Source organism: Piliocolobus tephrosceles, chromosome 6, assembly GCF_002776525.5.
Source record: "Piliocolobus tephrosceles isolate RC106 chromosome 6, ASM277652v3, whole genome shotgun sequence".
Taxonomy (NCBI): Eukaryota; Metazoa; Chordata; class Mammalia; order Primates; family Cercopithecidae; genus Piliocolobus; species Piliocolobus tephrosceles.
The window spans coordinates 86,969,340-86,987,583 of record NC_045439.1 but is presented as its reverse complement, the minus strand read 5'-3'; the positions used below and the strand labels follow the sequence as shown (position 1 = coordinate 86,987,583).

At 37.2% G+C, this 18,244-nt stretch overlaps 1 protein-coding gene across 5 annotated transcripts in view; it reads left to right on the top strand.

The window, feature by feature from the left end:
* The window catches only part of SCAPER (S-phase cyclin A associated protein in the ER), a 597,115-nt gene that overhangs the window by 130,016 nt on the left and 448,855 nt on the right, over positions 1–18,244 (top strand). For all 5 annotated transcript variants that reach the window (XM_023197631.1, XM_023197627.1, XM_023197630.1 and 2 more), the window contains one exon: positions 17,364–17,626. In XM_023197631.1, the coding sequence (XP_023053399.1) occupies positions 17,364–17,626 (263 nt within the window). The remainder of the gene's footprint in view (positions 1–17,363; positions 17,627–18,244) is intronic.

The window sequence follows — 18,244 nt, the reverse complement described above, 5'->3', positions numbered from 1 at the left end:
ATCTGGAAGCTTGGAAGTTCAATGGGAGAAGAGGGTTGGAGGAAGAAGCGAGGATGAAAGGCCTCTGTATTACCTTTATCGCTTTTCGGCCTTTTGGCTAAGATCAAGTGTATTACCTTTATATCTGAATTTCCTGTGGGTGTACTTTAAAATCTTTTTTTTTGGAGTTTTACAATTATTTTACCTTTTTTTTTTAAAGCATCACTCACAATCTTAACACTGTGTATTAAAGATTACAGAGCCTCCAGCTGAAATGATTTTTTTTTTTTTGGTCTGGCAAGATGATGGAGAACAAGCAGATCACCCAAGTCCCTTCCCAAAGGAGAGTGTGATCTGCTTATTCACTGTCATGTTGTGAGACAAAAAAATCCCAATCATTTGTTCTCCATCTCCCTTTGGGAGGACTTGGGTGACCTTTGGTTTGGTTTGAGATTTTATTAAGTTTGATGTGTTTTAATTTGTCCTTATTCCTTTTGGGGTCTCAAATGAAAACCTAGGGTGTTTGCTAAGACCACTGCATTCCTGAATTTAAAATTTTTTCCTCAGCACTATACAGTTGCTACAATATCAGCTTAGCTCATTAGCTTCCCAGCTGCTGCTTTCTGCTAGGTTTCTTGGAGTCTTGCCCTGTATATGCAAAGTTTTTTTTAGTAGTTGTCAGACTTCTTAAGGAGAGATTAAATGAAGATTTTTTTGATTCAGTACCCTGTAGTACTTTCCCACCCCCTCTAAAATTTTTTCCCCTGAAGTTCCAGTTGCTTTAGATTCTCTGAATTCTAATATCTGTTTCAGTTGGTTGGGAATGCTGCTGCCAGGACTCACTTCCCCTGCACCCTGAATTCCAGGTGTTTTAGGAGAAAATGCTATGGTGAATGTGGATCTAATCTCGTTGTCCTTCTCTCTTCTCAGGAATTGTACTTCCTTTAAGCTTGCCACATTGGCTGCTTTTCATGCTGTTTAATTTTTTATAGTTGTTTTTGGCAGGAAGAGGGCAAATTTTAACACAAGCTCCTTTGCCATGGCTATAACTGTAAGTCCAAATATATAATCAAGCACATATGGAGCATTTACCAAAATTGAAACATGCTGGGTCATTAGACATGTCTTAACAAATTTCAGGTGATTTAAATGATTCTGTTTGTTACTGAACACAGTGGGATTAAATTAAAAATCAATTACAAAGAATATAGTTATATAATTCTCAAATTTTTGGAATTTTGGAATTGTGCTTTTAGATAACTCATTGAGTTACAGATGATATCACAGTGAAAATTAGAAAAAGTGAATTGAATAAAAGTGAACATTTAAAAACTTGTGAGATTAAGGCAAAGCTAGCCTTTGAGGAAAATTTCTAGCCTCAGTTGTACACACTGGGGAAGAAGAAAAGCTAAAATTTACTCTTTTTTCATCTCAAAGTTCTCTGACAGTTTAATTGCATGATTTGCTGTTCTTAAACATGCTTGATTATGGGAATACTTCTTAACTATAGTTGCACTGAAGGTTTATTAAAAATATAATTTGTCGGCCGGGCACGGTGGCTCAAGCCTGTAATCCCAGCACTTTGGGAGGCCGAGACAGGCGGATCACAAGGTCAGGAGATCGAGACCATCCTGGCTAACATGGTGAAACCCCGTCTCGACTAAAAAATACAAAAGCTAGCCGGGCGAGGTGGCGGGCGCCTGTAGTCCCAGCTACTTGGGAGGCTGAGGCAGGAGAATGGCGTAAACCCAGGAGGCGGAGCTTGCAGTGAGCTGAGATCCAGCCACTGCACTCCAGCCTGGGCGACAGAGCGAGACTCTGTCTCAAAAAAAAAAAATATATATATATATATATATAATTTGTCTATAACTAATTTCTCAGTTTTAAAGAGACCATTCCTAGTTTGATATACTCCCCTCTTGACTGCTTTAAATATTATTTCAATTAAAAAAATTATATGATAGTGTTTGTGTTGGCAATTTTATTGGTTAAAGGATTAGGTCCAATTTTAAGCAGTATTTCTTTCTATAAGGAAGCTTTCAAATAAGGGTGTTTTTCTTTCCTTTAAAAAGTAAAATGAGTAGGCGTAGTGCTTCTGAGGGTGAGCCAGTTAACTGGAAACTAAGATCTTTTGTTAAACACTTAATTTTATAATTTAGTTTTTTCCCGTTTGTATGTGTGGTTTCTGTATGATTCATCTTATGATTTTTGTTTTAATTTACATTATATATATTTAAAGAATAAAGCATAAATGTGTTGTATGTGCTGAATTTTAATAATATTGAACAGATGAAAATTGAACACAGACTGGATATTATATAATTTAAGGCATTATTTTTCAGTATCATAATATTGTTATATTTTTAAGAAAATGCCTATTTATATTCTTATAAAGATACATACTAAACAGTTACAAGAGAAATGTATTTGTTTTAAATTATTTCAGAAAAAATAATGGGGAAGGGGAATGGATTGAAAAAAGAATGTCAGAAATTGGGCCGGGGTAGCTGTAGTTCTGTAGTCCCAGCTACTCAGAAGGCTGAGGCGGGAGGATTGCTTGAGCCTATGGGTACTAGCCTGGGCAACATAGCGAGACCAGTCTCAAAAAGAAAAAAATGAAAAAAGAGAGGGACAAAATGTTGATAATTGTTGAAGCTGGATTATTGGAACATGGGGTTCATTATACTGTTTTCTCTATATTGTGTATTTGAGAACTTTCATAATAAAGAACTTTAAAAATCCACAAAACAGATGTAAACGTACTTAGAAATTTCAAAGTCTATATCTATGAAGTAAAATATTACACTTTCTGTCTGATAATATTTATTTTAAAATAAACATGCAACATATGAACATACCGTTTTGTATTTTTAAAAATAGGATAATGAATTAATATACCAGTTACAGGAATGAGCATTTTGGGTTTTCTTTTCTCCTGGAAATAAATTTTTTTTTTACCTTTAGTGACTCATGTGATGGTATGACACACTGTTCTATGATATACAGATTTATTTTGTTTTCGTAGTAATATAGCTTTTCAGTTTTGCAAAAATAAACCTCAAAAGTTGTCTTTTTTTCTGTTCATTTTCTATACCAGCTTTATTGAGATACAATTCACATACCATACAGTTTACCTGTTTAAAGTATACAGTTCATTGGTTTTTAGTATATTCACGCATAATGTGTAACTATCACCACAGTCAATTTTATAACATTTTCTTCACCTCATAAAGAAATTCCATACACTTTTTGCTATCACTCCTGTAACCCCACATCTTCCACAGCCCTGTGGTGTTTTGGTGTTACCACAGAATTTTGTTTTACCTAAAACCACATGCATTGTGGTTTTAATTTGCATTTCTTTAATGACTAATGCTGTTGAACATGATGCGCTTATTTGCCCTTTGTATATCTTCTTCAGTGAAATATTTGTTCATGTCTTTGCCTATTTTCTACTTGAACTGTTTGTAATAATACAGTTCAGTTTTGAGAGTTCTCTGTGTATTCTAGACACTTGTGTTGTGTTGGGTATTTTCTACCAGTCTGTCCTTTTCTTCACAGGGTGTTTTGCACAGCGAAAGTTTCAATTTTGATGGAGTACGATTGATTAGTTTTTTTTTTTAATAGATCATACTTTCGTTGTCAAGTCTAAGAATTCATTGTCTACCCATAGGTTCTGAAGGTTCTTATGTTGCCTGGAAGTTTCATAGTTTAAAATTTTATTACTAAATCTGATCCATTTTGAGTTAATTTTTTGTATAAAGTGTGAGTTTTAAGTCAAGGTTCATTTTTTGCCTATGGATATCCATTTACTCTACCAGTTTGTTGAAAATTCTTGGCCAGGCTTGGTGGCTCACCTGTAATCCCAGCACTTTGGGAGGCCAAGCCAGGAGGATTGCTTGAGCCTAGAGGTTCATGTCCAGCCTGGGCAACATAGTGAGACCTTGCCTCTACTAAAAATAAAAAATTAGCTGGGTGTGGTGGCATGTGTTTGTGGTCCCAGCTGCTCTGAAGGATCGCCACATTCCAGCCTGGGGGAGAGAGTGAGACCTTATCTAAAAATAAATAAAAGAAAAATTATTTTCTTTCTCTGTTGAATTGCATTTCCAATTTTATAAAACATTAGCTGACCATATAAGCATGGGTGTATTTCTGGGTTCTATATTCTGTTTCATTGACTATATGTTTGTTGTTCCATCAGTTCTATATTGACTTGATTAACTCTGCGGTAAGCCTTCATATTGGGTAGAGTGATTGCTTCTTTTCTTTTTCAAAATTGTTTTTAGCTATTTTAGGTCCTTTGTCTTTCTATATACTTTTTAGAATAAACTTATTTACATCAAAAATGTTACTGGGAGTTTTATAGAACAATTATAATGATAGATCAATTTAGAGAGAGTTAATCAATTTAGAGAGAGTATCTTTTTACTATGCTGAGTCTTGCAGCCTATGAACATGGTATGTCCCTCCATTTCTTTAGGCCTTCTTCTGTTTCTTTCATCAGCATTTTATAATTTTCAAGATAGACATTCTATACTTTTTTGTTGGACTTATAACTATTTCATTTTCTTTTTGTGATTAGAAGTTTTAAATTTAATTTCCACACATTTATTATTAGTATATAGAAACGCAGTGGACATTTAGAGTGTTGGTCTTGTATCCTGCAACTTTACTGAACCCATATAATTCTTGGAGTTTTTATGTATATTCTCTGGGATTTTCTATTATGTCATCTAAAAATAGGGACAGTTTTATTTCTTCCTTTCCTGTCTGTATGTCTTTTTTCCTTTTTTCCTTTTTTTTTTTTTTTTTTTTGTGGCACTGTCTAGAATGCTCAGTACTATATCAAACAAGCTATTGAATAAGCATGGTGATAGGAGACATCTTTCCCTTGTTCCAGATCTGGGAGGAAAGCAATTTTGCACCACTAAGTATTATGTTAGCTGTAGGTATTTTTGTGGATGTTCTTTATCAAGTTGAGAAAGTTATCCTCTATTATGATTTAATGCAAATTTTTATTATGCGTGGATGTTGGATTTTGTGAAATGCTTTTCCTGTATCGGTTGATATGATCTGATGACTTTTGTTGTTTAGCCTATTGACAGTGGTGAATTACATTGATTGACTGATTTTTTTTTTTTTTTTTTTTGAGACAGTCTTGCCCTGTCACCCAGGCTGGAGTGCAATGGTGTGATCTCAGCTCACTGCAACCTCTGCCTCTTGGGTTCAAGTGATTCCCCTGCGTCACCCTCCCCAGTAGCTGGGATAACAGGCGTGCGCCACAACGCCCAGCTAATTTTTGTGTCTTTAGTAGACACGGGGTTTCACCATGTTGGCCAGGCTGATCTCGAACGCCTTACCTTGTGATCCACCTGCCTAGGCCTCCCAAAGTTCTGGGATTACAGTCATGAACCACCGCGCCCAGCCCATTGATTTTTTTTTTTTTTTAATATTATTATACTTTAAGTTCTAGGGTACATATGCACAATGTACAGGTTTGTTACACAGGTGTACATGTGCCATGTCGGTGTGCTGCACCCATCAACTTGTCGTTTGCATTGGGTATTTTTACCCCCAGCCCCCACCCACGACAGGCCCTAGTGTGTAATGTTCCCCGCCCTGCGTCCAAGTGTTCTCATCGTTCAGTTCCCACCTATGAGTGAGAACATGCGGTGTTTGGTTTTCTGTCCTTGTGTCCGAGAATGATGGTTTCCAGCTTCATCCATGTCCCTACAAAGGATATGAAGGACATGAACTCATCCTTTTTTATGGCTGCGTAGTATTCCATGGTGTATATGTGCCACATTTTGTTAATCCAGTCTATCATTGATGGACATTTAGGTTGGTTCCAAGTCTTTGCTATTGTGAATAGTGCTGGAATAAACATACATTTGCATATGTCTTTATAGTAGCATGATTTATAATCCTTTGGGTATATACCCAGTAATGGGATCTCTGGGTCAAATGGTATTTCTAGTTCTAGATCCTTCAGGAATCGCTACACTGTCTTCCACAATGATTGAACTAATTTACACTCCCACCAACAATGTAAAAGCATTCCTATTTCTCCACGTCCTTGCCAGCATCTGTTGTTTCCTGACTTTTTAATGATCGCCATTCTAACTGGTATGAGATGGTATCTCATGTGGTTTTAATTTGCATTTCTCTGATGACCAGTGATGATGAGCATTTTTTCACGTGTCTCTTGGCTGCATAAATTTTTTCTTTTGAGAAGTGTGTGTGTTCATATCCTTTGCCTACTTTTTGATGGGGTGGCTTGTTTTTTTCTTGTAAATTTGTTTAAGTTCTTTTTAGATTCTGAATATTAGCCCTTTGTCAGATGGGTAGGTTGCAAAAATTTTCTCCCATTCTGTAGATTGTCTGTTGAGTTTTATGGTAGTTTGTTCTGCTGTGCAGAAGCTCTTTAGTTTAATTAGACCCCATTTGTCAATTTTGGCTTTTGTTGCCATTGCTTTTGGTGTTTTAGTCATGAAGTCTTTGCCCATGCCCATGTCCTGAATGGTATTGCCTAGGTTTTCTTCTAGGGTTTTTATGGTTTTAGATGTAACATTTAAGTCTTTAATCATTCTTGAAGTAATTTTTATATGAGGTGTAAGGAAGGGATTCAGTTTCAGCTTTCTACATATGGTGAGCCAGTTTTCCCAGCACCATTTATGAAATAGAGAATCCTTTCACTATTTCTTGTTTTTTGTCAGGTTTGTCAAAGATCAGATGGTTATAGATGTGTGGTATTTCTTAGGGCTCTGTTCTGTTCCATTGGTCTATATCTCTGTTTTGGTACCAGTACCATGCTGTTTTGGTTACTGCAGCCTTGTAGTATAGTTTGAAGTTGGGTAGTGTGTTGCCACCAGCTTTGTTCTTTTTGTGTAGGATTGTCTTGACAGTGCGAGCTCTTTTTTGGTTCCATATGACCTTTAAAGTATTTTTTTCCAATTCTGTGAAGAAAGTCAATGGTAGCTTGATGGGGATGGCATTGAATCTGTAAATTACTTTGGGCAGTATATCCATTTTCATGATATTGATTCTTCCTATCCATGAGCATGGAATGTTCTTCCATTTGTTTGTGTCCTCTTTTATTTTGTTGAGCAGCGGTTTGTAGTTCTCCTTCAAAGAGGTCCTTTGCATCCCTTGTAAGTTGGATTCCTAGGTATTTTATTCTCTTTGAAGCAATTGTGAATGGGAGTTCACTCCTGATTTGGCTCTCTGTTTGTCTGTTATTGGAGTATAGGAATGCTTGTGATTTTTGCACATTGATTCTATATCCTGAGACTTTGCTGAAGTTGCTTATCAGCTTAAGGAGATTTTGGGTGGAGACATTGGTTTTTTTAAATATACAATCATGTCATCTGCAAACAGGGACAATTTGACTTTGTCTTTTCCTAATTGAATACCCTTTATTTCTTTCTCCTGCTTGATTGCCCTGGCCAGAACTTCCAACACTATGTTGAAGAGGAGTGGTAAGAGAGGGCATCGCTGTCTTGTGCCAGTTTTCAAAGGGAATGCTTCCAGTTTTTGCCCATTCGGTGAGATATTGGCTGTGGGTTTGTCATAAATAGTTCTTATTATTTTGAGATACATCCCATCAGTACCTAGTTTATTGAGAATTTTTAACCTGAAGTGCTGTTGAATTTTGTCAAATGCCTTTTCTGCATATATTGAGATAATCATGTGGTTTTTGTCTTTGGTTCTGTTTATATGCTGGATTATGTTTATTGATTTGCGTATGTTGAACCAGCCTTGCATCCCAGGGATGAAGCTGACTTGATTTTGGATGGATAAGCTTTTTGATGTGCTTCTGGATTCGGTTTGCCAGTATTTTATTGAAGATTTTCGCATCAATGTTAATCAGGAATACTGGCCTAAAATTCTCTCTCTCTCTCTTTTTTTTTTTTTGTGTCTCTGCCAGGCTTTGGTATCAGGATGATGCTGGTCTCATAAAATAAATTAGGGAGGATTCCCTTTTTTTCTATTGATTGGAATAGTTTCAAAAGGAATGATACCATCTCCTCTTTGTACCTCTAGTAGAAGTCGGCTGTGAATCCATCTGGTCCTGGGTTTTTTTTTTTGGTTGATAGGCTATTAATTATTGCGTCAATTTCAGAGCCTGCTATTGGTCTATTCAGGGATTCAGCTTCTTCCTGGTTTAGTCTTGGGAGAGTGTATGTGTCCATAAATTTATCCATTTCTTCTAGGTTTACTAGTTTATTTGCATAGAGGTGTTTTAGTATTCTCTGGTGGCAGTTTGTATTTCTGTGGGATCGGTGGTGATATCTATCCCCTTTATCATTTTTTATTGTGTCTATTTGGTTCTTCTCTCTTTTCTTCTTTATTAGTCTTGCTAGCAGTCTATCAATTTTCTTTTCAAAAAACCAGCTCCTGGATTCATTGATTTTTTTGAAAGGTTTTTTGTGTCTCTATCTCCTTCAGCTCTGCTCTGATCTTAGTTATTTCTTACCTTCTGCTAGCTTTTGAATATGTTTGCTCTTGCTTCTCTAGTTCTTTTAATTGTGATGTTAAGGTGTCAATTTTAGATCTTTCTTGCTTTCTCTTGTGGGCATTTAGTGCTATAACTTTCCCTTTACACACTACTTGAAATGTGTCCCAGAGATTCTAGTACATCGTGTCTTTGTTATGTTTGGTTTCAAAGAACATCTGTATTTCTGCCTTCATTTTCTTATGTACCCAGTAGTCATTCAGGAGCAGGTTGTTCAGTTTCCATATAGTTGTGCGTTTTTGAGTGAGTTTCTTAGTCCTGAGTTCTAATTTGATTGTACTGTGGTCTGAGAGAGAGAGTTTGTTATGATTTCTGTTTTTTTACATTTTCTGAGGAGTGCTTTTCTTCCAATTATGTGGTCAATTTTAGAATAAGTGCAATGTGGTGCTGAGAACAGTGTATATTCTGTTGAATTGGGGTGGTGAGTTCTGTAGATGTCTATTAGGTCTGCTTGGTGCAGAGCTGAGTTCAAGTCCTGGATATCATTGCTAACCTTCTGTCTTGTTGATCTGTCTAATATGGACAGTGGGGTGTTAAAGTCTTCCATTATTACTGTGTGGGAGCCTAAGTCTTTTTGTAAGTCTCTAAGGACTTGCTTTATGAATCTGGGTGGTCCTGTATTGGGTGCATATATATTTAGGATAGTTAGTTCTTTTTGTTGAGTCGATCCCTTTACTATTATGTAATGGCCTTGTCTATTTTAATCTTTGTTAGTTTAAAGTCTGTTTTATCAGAGACTGCAATTGCAACCCCTGGTGTTTTTTTTTTTTTTGCTTTCCATTTGCTTGGTATATCTTCCTCCATCCCTTTATTTTGAGTCTATGTGTGTCTCTGCACATGAAATGGGTCCCCTGAATATAGCACACTGGTGGTCTTGACTCTTTATCCAATTTGCCAGTCTGTGCCTTTTAATTGGGGCATTTTGCTCATTTACATTTAAGGTTAATATTGTTATATGTCAGTTTGATCCTGTCATTATGATGTTAACTGGTTGTTTTGCCTGTGAGTAGATGCAGTTCCTTCCTGGCATTGATGGTCTTTACCACTTGGCATAATTTTGCAGTGGCTGGTACCGGTTGTTCTTTTCCATGTTTAGTGCTTCCTTCAGGAGCGCTTGTAAGGCAGGCTTGGTGGTAACAAAATCTCTCAGCATTTGCTTGTGTGTAAAGGATTTTATTTCTCCTTCACCGATGAAGCTTAATTTGACTGGATATGAAATTCTGGGTTGACCAAATGTCCATCAGTGACAGACTGGATTAAGAAAATGTGGCACATATACATCGTGGAATGCTATGCAGCCATAAAAAAGGGTGAGTTCGTGTCCTTTGTAGGGACATGGATGCAACTGGAAACCATCATTCTCAGCAAATTATCGCAAGAACAGAAGACCAAACACCGCATATTCTCACTCATAGGTGGGAATTGAACAACGAGATCACTTGGATACAGGAAGGGGAACATCACACACAGGGTCCTATTGTGGAGAGGGGAGAGGGATAGCATTAGAAGATATACCTAATGTAAATGGCTGCAGCAAACCAACATGGCTCATGTATACATATGTAACAAACCTGCACACTGTGCACCTGTACCCTAGAACTTAAAGTATAATTAAAAAAAAAAAAAAGAAAGAAAGAAATTCTGGGTTGAAAATTCTTTTCTTTAAGAATGTTGAATATTGGCCCCCCTGTCTTCTGGCTTATAGGGTTTCTGTTGAGAGATCCACTGTTAGTCTGATGGACTTCCCTTTACGGGTAACCCGACCTTTGTCTCTGGCTGGCCTTAACACTTTTTCCTTCGTTTCAACCTTGGTGAATCTGATAATTATGTTTCTTGGGGTTTCTCTTCTTGAGGAATACCTTTGTTGTGTTCTCTGTATTTCCTGAATTTGAATGTTGGCCTGTCTTGCTAGGTTGGGGAAGTTCCTGGATAATATCCTGCAGAGTGTTTTCCAACTTATTTCCATTTTCCCCATCCATTTCAGGTACACCAATCAAATGTAGATTTGGTCTTTTCACATAGTTCCATATTCCTTAGATGCTTTATTCGTTTCTTTTTACTCTTTTTTCTCTAATGTTGTCTTCTTCATTTCGTTAATTTTATCTTCAATCACTGATGTCTTTTCTTCCACTTGATCAAATCAACTATTGAAGCTTGTGCATGCTTCATGAAATTCTCTTGCCATGGTTTTCAGTTCCATCAGGTCATTTAAGGTCTTCTCTCCACTGTTCATTCTTGTTAGCCATTCGTCTAACCTTTTTTTTTTTTTGAGACGGAGTCTTGCTCTGTCGCCTGGGCTGGAGTGCAGTGGCCGGATCTCAGCTCACTGCAAACTCCGCCTCCCAGGTTTACGCCATTCTCCTGCCTCAGCCTCCCCAGTAGCTGGGACTACAGATACCTGCCACCTCGCCCGGCTAGTTTTTGTTTTTTTTTTTTGTATTTTTTAGTAGAGATGGGGTTTCACTGTGTTAGCCAGGGTAGTCTCAATCTCCTGACCTCATGATCCGCCCGTCTCAGCCTCCCAAAGTGCTGGGATTACAGGCTTGAGCCACTGCACCTGGCCTCGTCTAACCTTTTTTTTAAAATGTTTTTAGCTTCCTTGCATTGAGTTAGAACATGCTCCTTTAGTTTGGAGAAGTTTGTTATTACTGACCTTCTGAATCCTACTTCTGTCAACTCGTCAAAGTCATCCTCCAACCAGCTTTGTTCTGTTGCTGACAAGGAGCCGCCATCCTTTGGAGGAGAAGAGGCACCCTGGGTTTTAGAATTTTCAGCTTTTCTCCTCTAGTTTCTCCCCATCTTTGTGATTTTATCTACCTTTGGTCTTTGATGTTGGTAACCTACAGATGAGGTTTTGGTGTGGATGTCCTTTTTGTTGATGTTGATGCTATTCCTTTCCGTTTGTTAGTTTTCCTTCTAACAGTCAGCTGCAGGTCTGTTGGAGTTTGCTGGAAGTCCACTCCAGACCCTGTTTACCTGGGTGTCACCATTGGAGGCTGCGGAACAGCAAATATTGTAGAACAGCAAACATTGCTGCCTGATCCTTTCTCTGGAAGTTTTGTCCCAGAGGGGCACCCACTTGCATGAGGTGTCTGTCAGCCCCTACAGGGAGGTATCTCCCAATTAGGCTACTTGGGTGTTAGGGACCTACTTGAGGAAGCAGTCTGTGCATCCTCTGAGCTCAAATGCCATGCTGGTAGAACCACTACTCTCTTCAGAGCTGTCAAAAGGGACGTCTAAGTCTGCAGAAGTTTCTGCTGCCTTTTGTTCAGCTATGCTCTGCACACAGAGGTGGAGTCTATAGAGGTAGTAGGCCTTGCTGAGCTGCAGTGGGCTCTGCCTGGTTTGAGCTTCTTGGCCACTTTGTTTACCTCCTCAAGCCTCACCAATGGCGGACGCCCCTCCCCCTGCCCAGCTGCAGCCTCACAGGTTGATCTCAGACTGCTGTGCTAGTAGTGAGTAAGGCTCCATGGGCGTGGGACCTGCTGAGCCGGGCACGGGAGAGAATCTCCTGGTCTTCCGGTTGCTAAGACCATGGGAAAAGCGCAGTATTTGGGTGGGAGTGTCCGGGTGTCCCGTTTTTCCAGGTACAGTCTGTCACGGCTTCCCTTGGCTAGGAAAGGGAAATCCCTCGACCCCTTGTGCTTCCTGGGTGAGGCGATGCCCAGCCCTCCTTCGGCTTGCCTTTCATGGGCTGCATCCACTGTCCAACTAGTCCCAGTGAGATGAAGCAGGTGCCTCAGTTGGAAATGCAGAAATCCTTTCTTCTGCGTTGATCACGCTGGGAGCTCCAGACCGGAGCTGTTCCTATTCACCGGTTTTGGTCGAAGCTCCCCCATTGATTAGTTTTTGAATGGTGAACTGGGATGGCATATCTGAAATAAATTTCACTTGTTCATAGCTTATAATTCAGTTTATATATTGGTATATTTTATATACTCTTATTTTGTTGAAAATGTTTGCATCTAAGTTTATGAGAGGTTTTGGTATGTTGGTTTATTTTTTTTGTACTGTGTAATTTTTTTAAGCAGGGTAACAATATTAGCTTTGGATAACCTGGGATGTTTTCCCTTCTCTTCTATTTTCTGGAATAGTTTCCATAGAACTCGTGTGAATCTTTAAAAAAGTTTTTAGTAGAATTTGTGAGAGAAACCATCTGGGCTGAGAGAAACCTCTTTCTTTTAAATTACATATTGAATTTCTTTAACAGTTACAGGGCTTTTCAGATTGTATGTTTTATCTTTGTTGTGTTTTGGTAGCTAGTGGTTTTTGTGGGATTGCTCCATTTGTTCCATGTCATTGAAATTATTGGCAGAAAGTTGTTTGTAGTATTCCTTTCTTATACTTTTAATGGCTGGAAGATCTGTAGTAATGTTCCTGTTTCATTCCTATTGTGAACATACTTTGTGTGATGTCAGTTATTTTATACTTGCAGAAGTTTATTTTATGCCACAGATATGGTTTATCATGGTTAATGTTCTGTGAGCATTTGAAATTTTTTTTTTACTGTTGTTGGGTAGGGTTGATCTTATTCATTTCTTTTATATTAATATATTTGCTGATTTTCTGTCAATAGTTCTGTCAGTTGCTGTTTTTCCACAATGCATCTTGAGTTTCATTTGTTTGGTATTTATACATTTAGGAATGTTTTGTGTTTATTATGGAATGATACTTCTTATCATTATCCAATGTATTTTTTTTTTTTTGAGACGGAGTCTCGCTCTGTCACCCAGGCTGGAGTGCAGTGGCTGGATCTCGGCTCACTGCAAGCTCCGCCTCCCGGGTTTACGCCATTCTCCTGCCTCAGCCTCCCGAGTAGCTGGGACTACAGGCGCCCGCCACCACACCCGACTAGTTTTTTGTATTTTTTTAGTAGAGACGGGGTTTCACTGTGTTAGCTAGGATGGTCTCGATCTGCTGACCTGGTGATCTGCCCGTCTCGGCCTCCCAAAGTGCTGGGATTACAGGCTTGAGCCACCACGCCCAGCCTCCAATGTATTTTTTGTCTTTAGTAATTTTCTTTGTTCAGGATTCTCTATTTCTTACCCTCTACTGATTCTTAATGTTTGCATGGTATATCTTTTCTATTCTTTTACTTATAGCCTACCTATGTTTTTGTATTTAGATGAGTTAGATAACATATAGTTTAAGTATATTTTTAAGTATATACATATCTAAGTATATACTTATGTACCAGTTTTGTAAGCTCAGCTCCCTGCTTGACCACACATATATATGTATATACTTAAAAATATACTTTAATACTTAAAAACATAAACTATAGGTATATAAGTGTGTGTATATATAACACAAGTGTATATATGTGTATATGTGTATATATGTATATAAGTATATATGAGTATATATGTGCATATATATACACTTATATACACATATATGCATATATACACTTTTAAGTTTAAATAATTAAAGAGTTTATAGAGTCCCAACCTCTGTGATTTAATTTATATATTTAGAACATTTACATTTAAGTTAATTATTGATAAATCTGTTCATTTTATTATTTCTGTTTTCTCTCTTTCAACTGCTTTGCATTTCTTGCCTGTCTATGGGTTACTTGAAAATTTTTTTGATTCTCTTTTGATTTATTCTTAGTGTTTTAAACAATATTGATTTGTATAGTTTCCTTAGTGGTTACTTTAGGTATTACATTATACATATCTAATTTATCAGTCTACTGATATTGGCATACCCCACTGTGAGTGAAATTTAGAAACCTTATCTTTTAATTGGTTTCCTTAACTGTCTTTATTTTTAAAATATAATTATCTCAAATATTTTATCTGTGTACGTTGAGCACTACCTCAATTGATGATACAATTTTGCATTACTATGAAAGATGATCCAAAAATTCATGAGAAGGCTAATTATACAAATGAATCCCAACTTATGACTTTTCAACTTTATGATGGTGTGATAGCAATATGCATTCAATAGAAACCATATTTTCAGTAGCCATGCAATCTTACCCAACAGCTGAAAGTGTTTTTCACTATCAGTGTAGTATTCAATAAATTACATGAGTTATATTAACACTGTATTATAAAATAGGCTTTGTATTAGATGATTTTGCCCAACTGTAGGTTGTTAGTGTTCTCAGTGTATTTAAGGTAGTCTAGGCTAGTTATGTTTGGTAGGGTAAGTGTATTAAATCCATTTTTAATTTTATATTTCCAGCTTACTGTGGGTTTATCAGGATATGACCACATTGTAAGTTAAGGAGCAACTGTATTTACTTCCATTTTTAACCATTCCAGTGTTCTTTCCTTTTTGAAGTTTCAAACCTTCTTTTATTATTTATTTATTTGTATACTTTTTTGAGACAGAGTTTTGCTCTTGTTGCCCATGCTGGAGTGCTATGGCGTGATCTCGGCTTACTGCAACCTCCACATCTCAGGTACAAGCGATTCTCCTGTCTCACCCTCCCAAGTAGCTCGAATTACAGGCATGCGCCACCACGCCAGGCTAATTTTTTTGTATTTAGTAGCGACGGGGTTTCACCGTGTTAGTCAGGCTGGTCGCGAACTCCTGATCTCAGGTGATCCACCTGCCTCGGCCTCTGAGGTGCTAGGATTACAGGCGTGCGCCACCATGCTTGGCCTCAAACGTTCTTTCATTATTTCATTTCTCTTTTGGGAACTTTCTTTAGCCATTTATTAAAGGTAGTTTTGCTAGTGATTTATTCCCTTAGTTTTTCCTTTATCTGTGAATGCCTTTATTTTCCTTTCATTCTGCAGGATATGTTCACCACATATATTAATATAATTCACAATGGGCAGTTCTTTCAGTCCCTTGCTAAATGTGCCACTTCCTCTTGGCTTCCATTGTTTCAGATGAGGAATCTGCTATGATTTGAATTGATGTTTCTCTATAGGTAATACATCTTCTGACTGCTTTCAAGATTTTTTTGTGTGTGTTTAGTTTTCAGAGGTTTAATTATGATTTTTCTTTGTCTTTAGTTTTGAGAGCTTTAATTATGATGTGTCTTACTATGGACTTTTTTGGGTTTATCATATTTGGGATTCACTTAACTTTCTTGAATTCATAGTTTTCTCTGTTTCACTAAATTTAGGAATTTTTCAGCCATTATTTTTTCAATACTTTTTCAGTATTGTCTGCGAGACTCAAATATTGTCTCACAGATTCTGAGATTGTTCTTGGTCTTGTGATACCTTTGCAGAAAAAGTATCAAACCGACTTGTATCACTTCCTTTCCTCCTACTAGTTTTGTAAGCTCAGTTCCCTGCTTGATCACCCTCACACTAAGGAGGGAAGAAGTGGAAGCAGGACTGACTCATATCATCTTGTTGCTGTAGGTTGGAGTGGGCTCCTAGCTTCCTGCTGGGTTCTGCTGACATAAGGAAAAGGAAAGGGGGAATCCCAGTGTCAAACAAATCTGCCTCCAACTACTTTTTCTGCCTCATTGATGCTGGTGATAGCAGAAGCTCAGCTTTCTGTAGGGCCCTGCTGATATTGGATGAGGGTGAGAGCTAGTGAGAGGAGGCTCTGTTCACCACTGGGCCCTGCTGATGCTATTTGGATAGGGGAATTGGAGTACCATCTGTTTGTGTTAGGTGGGAGATGGAAGTTAAGCTCCTAGTTTACCCCTACTGAAACTATGGGGAACAGGGGTTCCACTGGTGTTTGGCTATAGTGGAGTGGGTATTGCTAAAGAGATTTTCTGTTTTGTTAGGCCACCCTTTTTTCTGTGCTTTGTCTTGGCAAAAGAGGCATTTCTTGATGCCTATTTTGTCTTTACCTGTTGATGTTTTTGGAGACTGTTGCAGCATCCTGTCTGGAATATATAGGAGACAGTAAGGAAACCCAGGGAACTCACCACTTTGCTGCTTTTCAAGTCCCCCAAATCCTAAGGCAGTCTACTGTAGGCTATCTCTTAGAGTCTTCCTATGCTTAATGTGTTTTAACTAGGGTTTTAAATTGTAAGATGGAGGGCTCAAAATGAAGGAATGGTTACTTCATTTTGGCCACATCTAGAATTCTTTATATTAGTTTTGAAAGACTGTAATCAGCCAATAAAAATTTAAAATTGGGACTGTAAGCACCACTATACCTCAACATTGTCATATTTTAGATAGATTGTTATTTATTTTAGGCTTTTTTTTGTGATTTATTTTAGGCTATTTTGGTGTGTGGCTTTGAACGTAGGACCTTAGTTTCCATGTATATGTGGTGAAATATTGGACTAGATCCTCTGGGGTGCTATCAATTAATATCCTATAATTTTATGATCCTAAAAACAGTTTATTTAAGTCAAGGTATGCTGTTGGTGCTGGGATAGAGGGAAGAACTTGGACTTTGGAGGTAGATGTTTGGATTCTGAAAGATGAAGAGACAGTTTTTATATAGCCATTAGGATGGACACCAGAACCGATGTACCTAGACTAGCATTTTGGCATTACCTTTACACGGTGCATGATCTGGGATAAATTACTTAATTTCTGTTTGTCTCAGTTTCCTCCTTGCTTAAATGGGTGTGATAATACTGATCTTATATGATTATTGAGAAGATTAAAAGAGGTACTATATATAAAGCACTTAAAACAGTGCTCACACATAGTATTCACTATTTAAATATTTATTATTACTCACTGACTATCTGGCCTTAGGTCAGCCTTAATCTGAATTTCAGTTTTGTCGTTTGTGAAGTAGGAATAATTATACACACATTTATTTAAATATGTATATACAAATATACATTTTGTACAATACTGTCATGTTTGTATATTATTTGTTGGGAATTAAATTGGAAATGTTTTTATTCTATGCGTTTCCAAATATTTTTATCATCTAAATAAATCTTGATTTGTTTTTTACTTTAATTGCATAGAACGGAAAGATGCTGAAGGATGGGAGACTGTTCAGAGAGGAAGGCCTATTCGTTCTCGATCAACAGCAGTGTTGCCAAAAGTTTCATTGGCAACAGAAGCTGCAAGATCAAAGGATGACAGTGATAAAGAAAATGTATGTCTTTTACCTGTTGAAAGCATACAGAAAGGTGAATTTGTTGGAGATGGATCTTCTAATACTATAGAATCTCATCCCAAAGACTCATTATACTCTTGTGACCATCCTCTTGCCGAAAAAACCCAGGTAGTACATTCTGAAAATCCTTTTACTATCTTTTTCAAAGGGGTATGTGTACATGTGTACTGGAATGTCTTAGTTTTGTACTTTATTTTTTAACTTACTGTGAAAATTTTCAGATCTGTAGACCTATAGAAAAGTGGCAAGAATAGAACAATGAAATCATCCCATACCATTCACGTATATTCACAAATTAATATTTACCACATTTTTTGTTTTCTCTTGTTACATATTATACACACATGTTAAATGCTTTAACATTTGAGAGTAATGTACAAACATCATAAGCATTCACCTTTAAATCCTAAAGCATGGATCTCGAAAGAACAAAGAAATTTATTTATGTAACCACATTACAATTATAAAATTCGGAGAATTTGATATATATGTATTACTTAATTTATAGTCTATATTTAAAGTTTTTTAGTTTTCCCAATACTTTTTTTTAAATAGAATTTCCTCCAGGATCCAATGTGGAATTACTCAGTTCATTTGATATGTTTCTTTAATATTTTTCATTGGATATAGTTTCTCAGCCTGTCTGTCTTTGATGACATTAATCGTTTTGAAGAATACATTGTAGGATTTTTTTGTACATTGTCCTTTGTTCACTATTTGAACAAT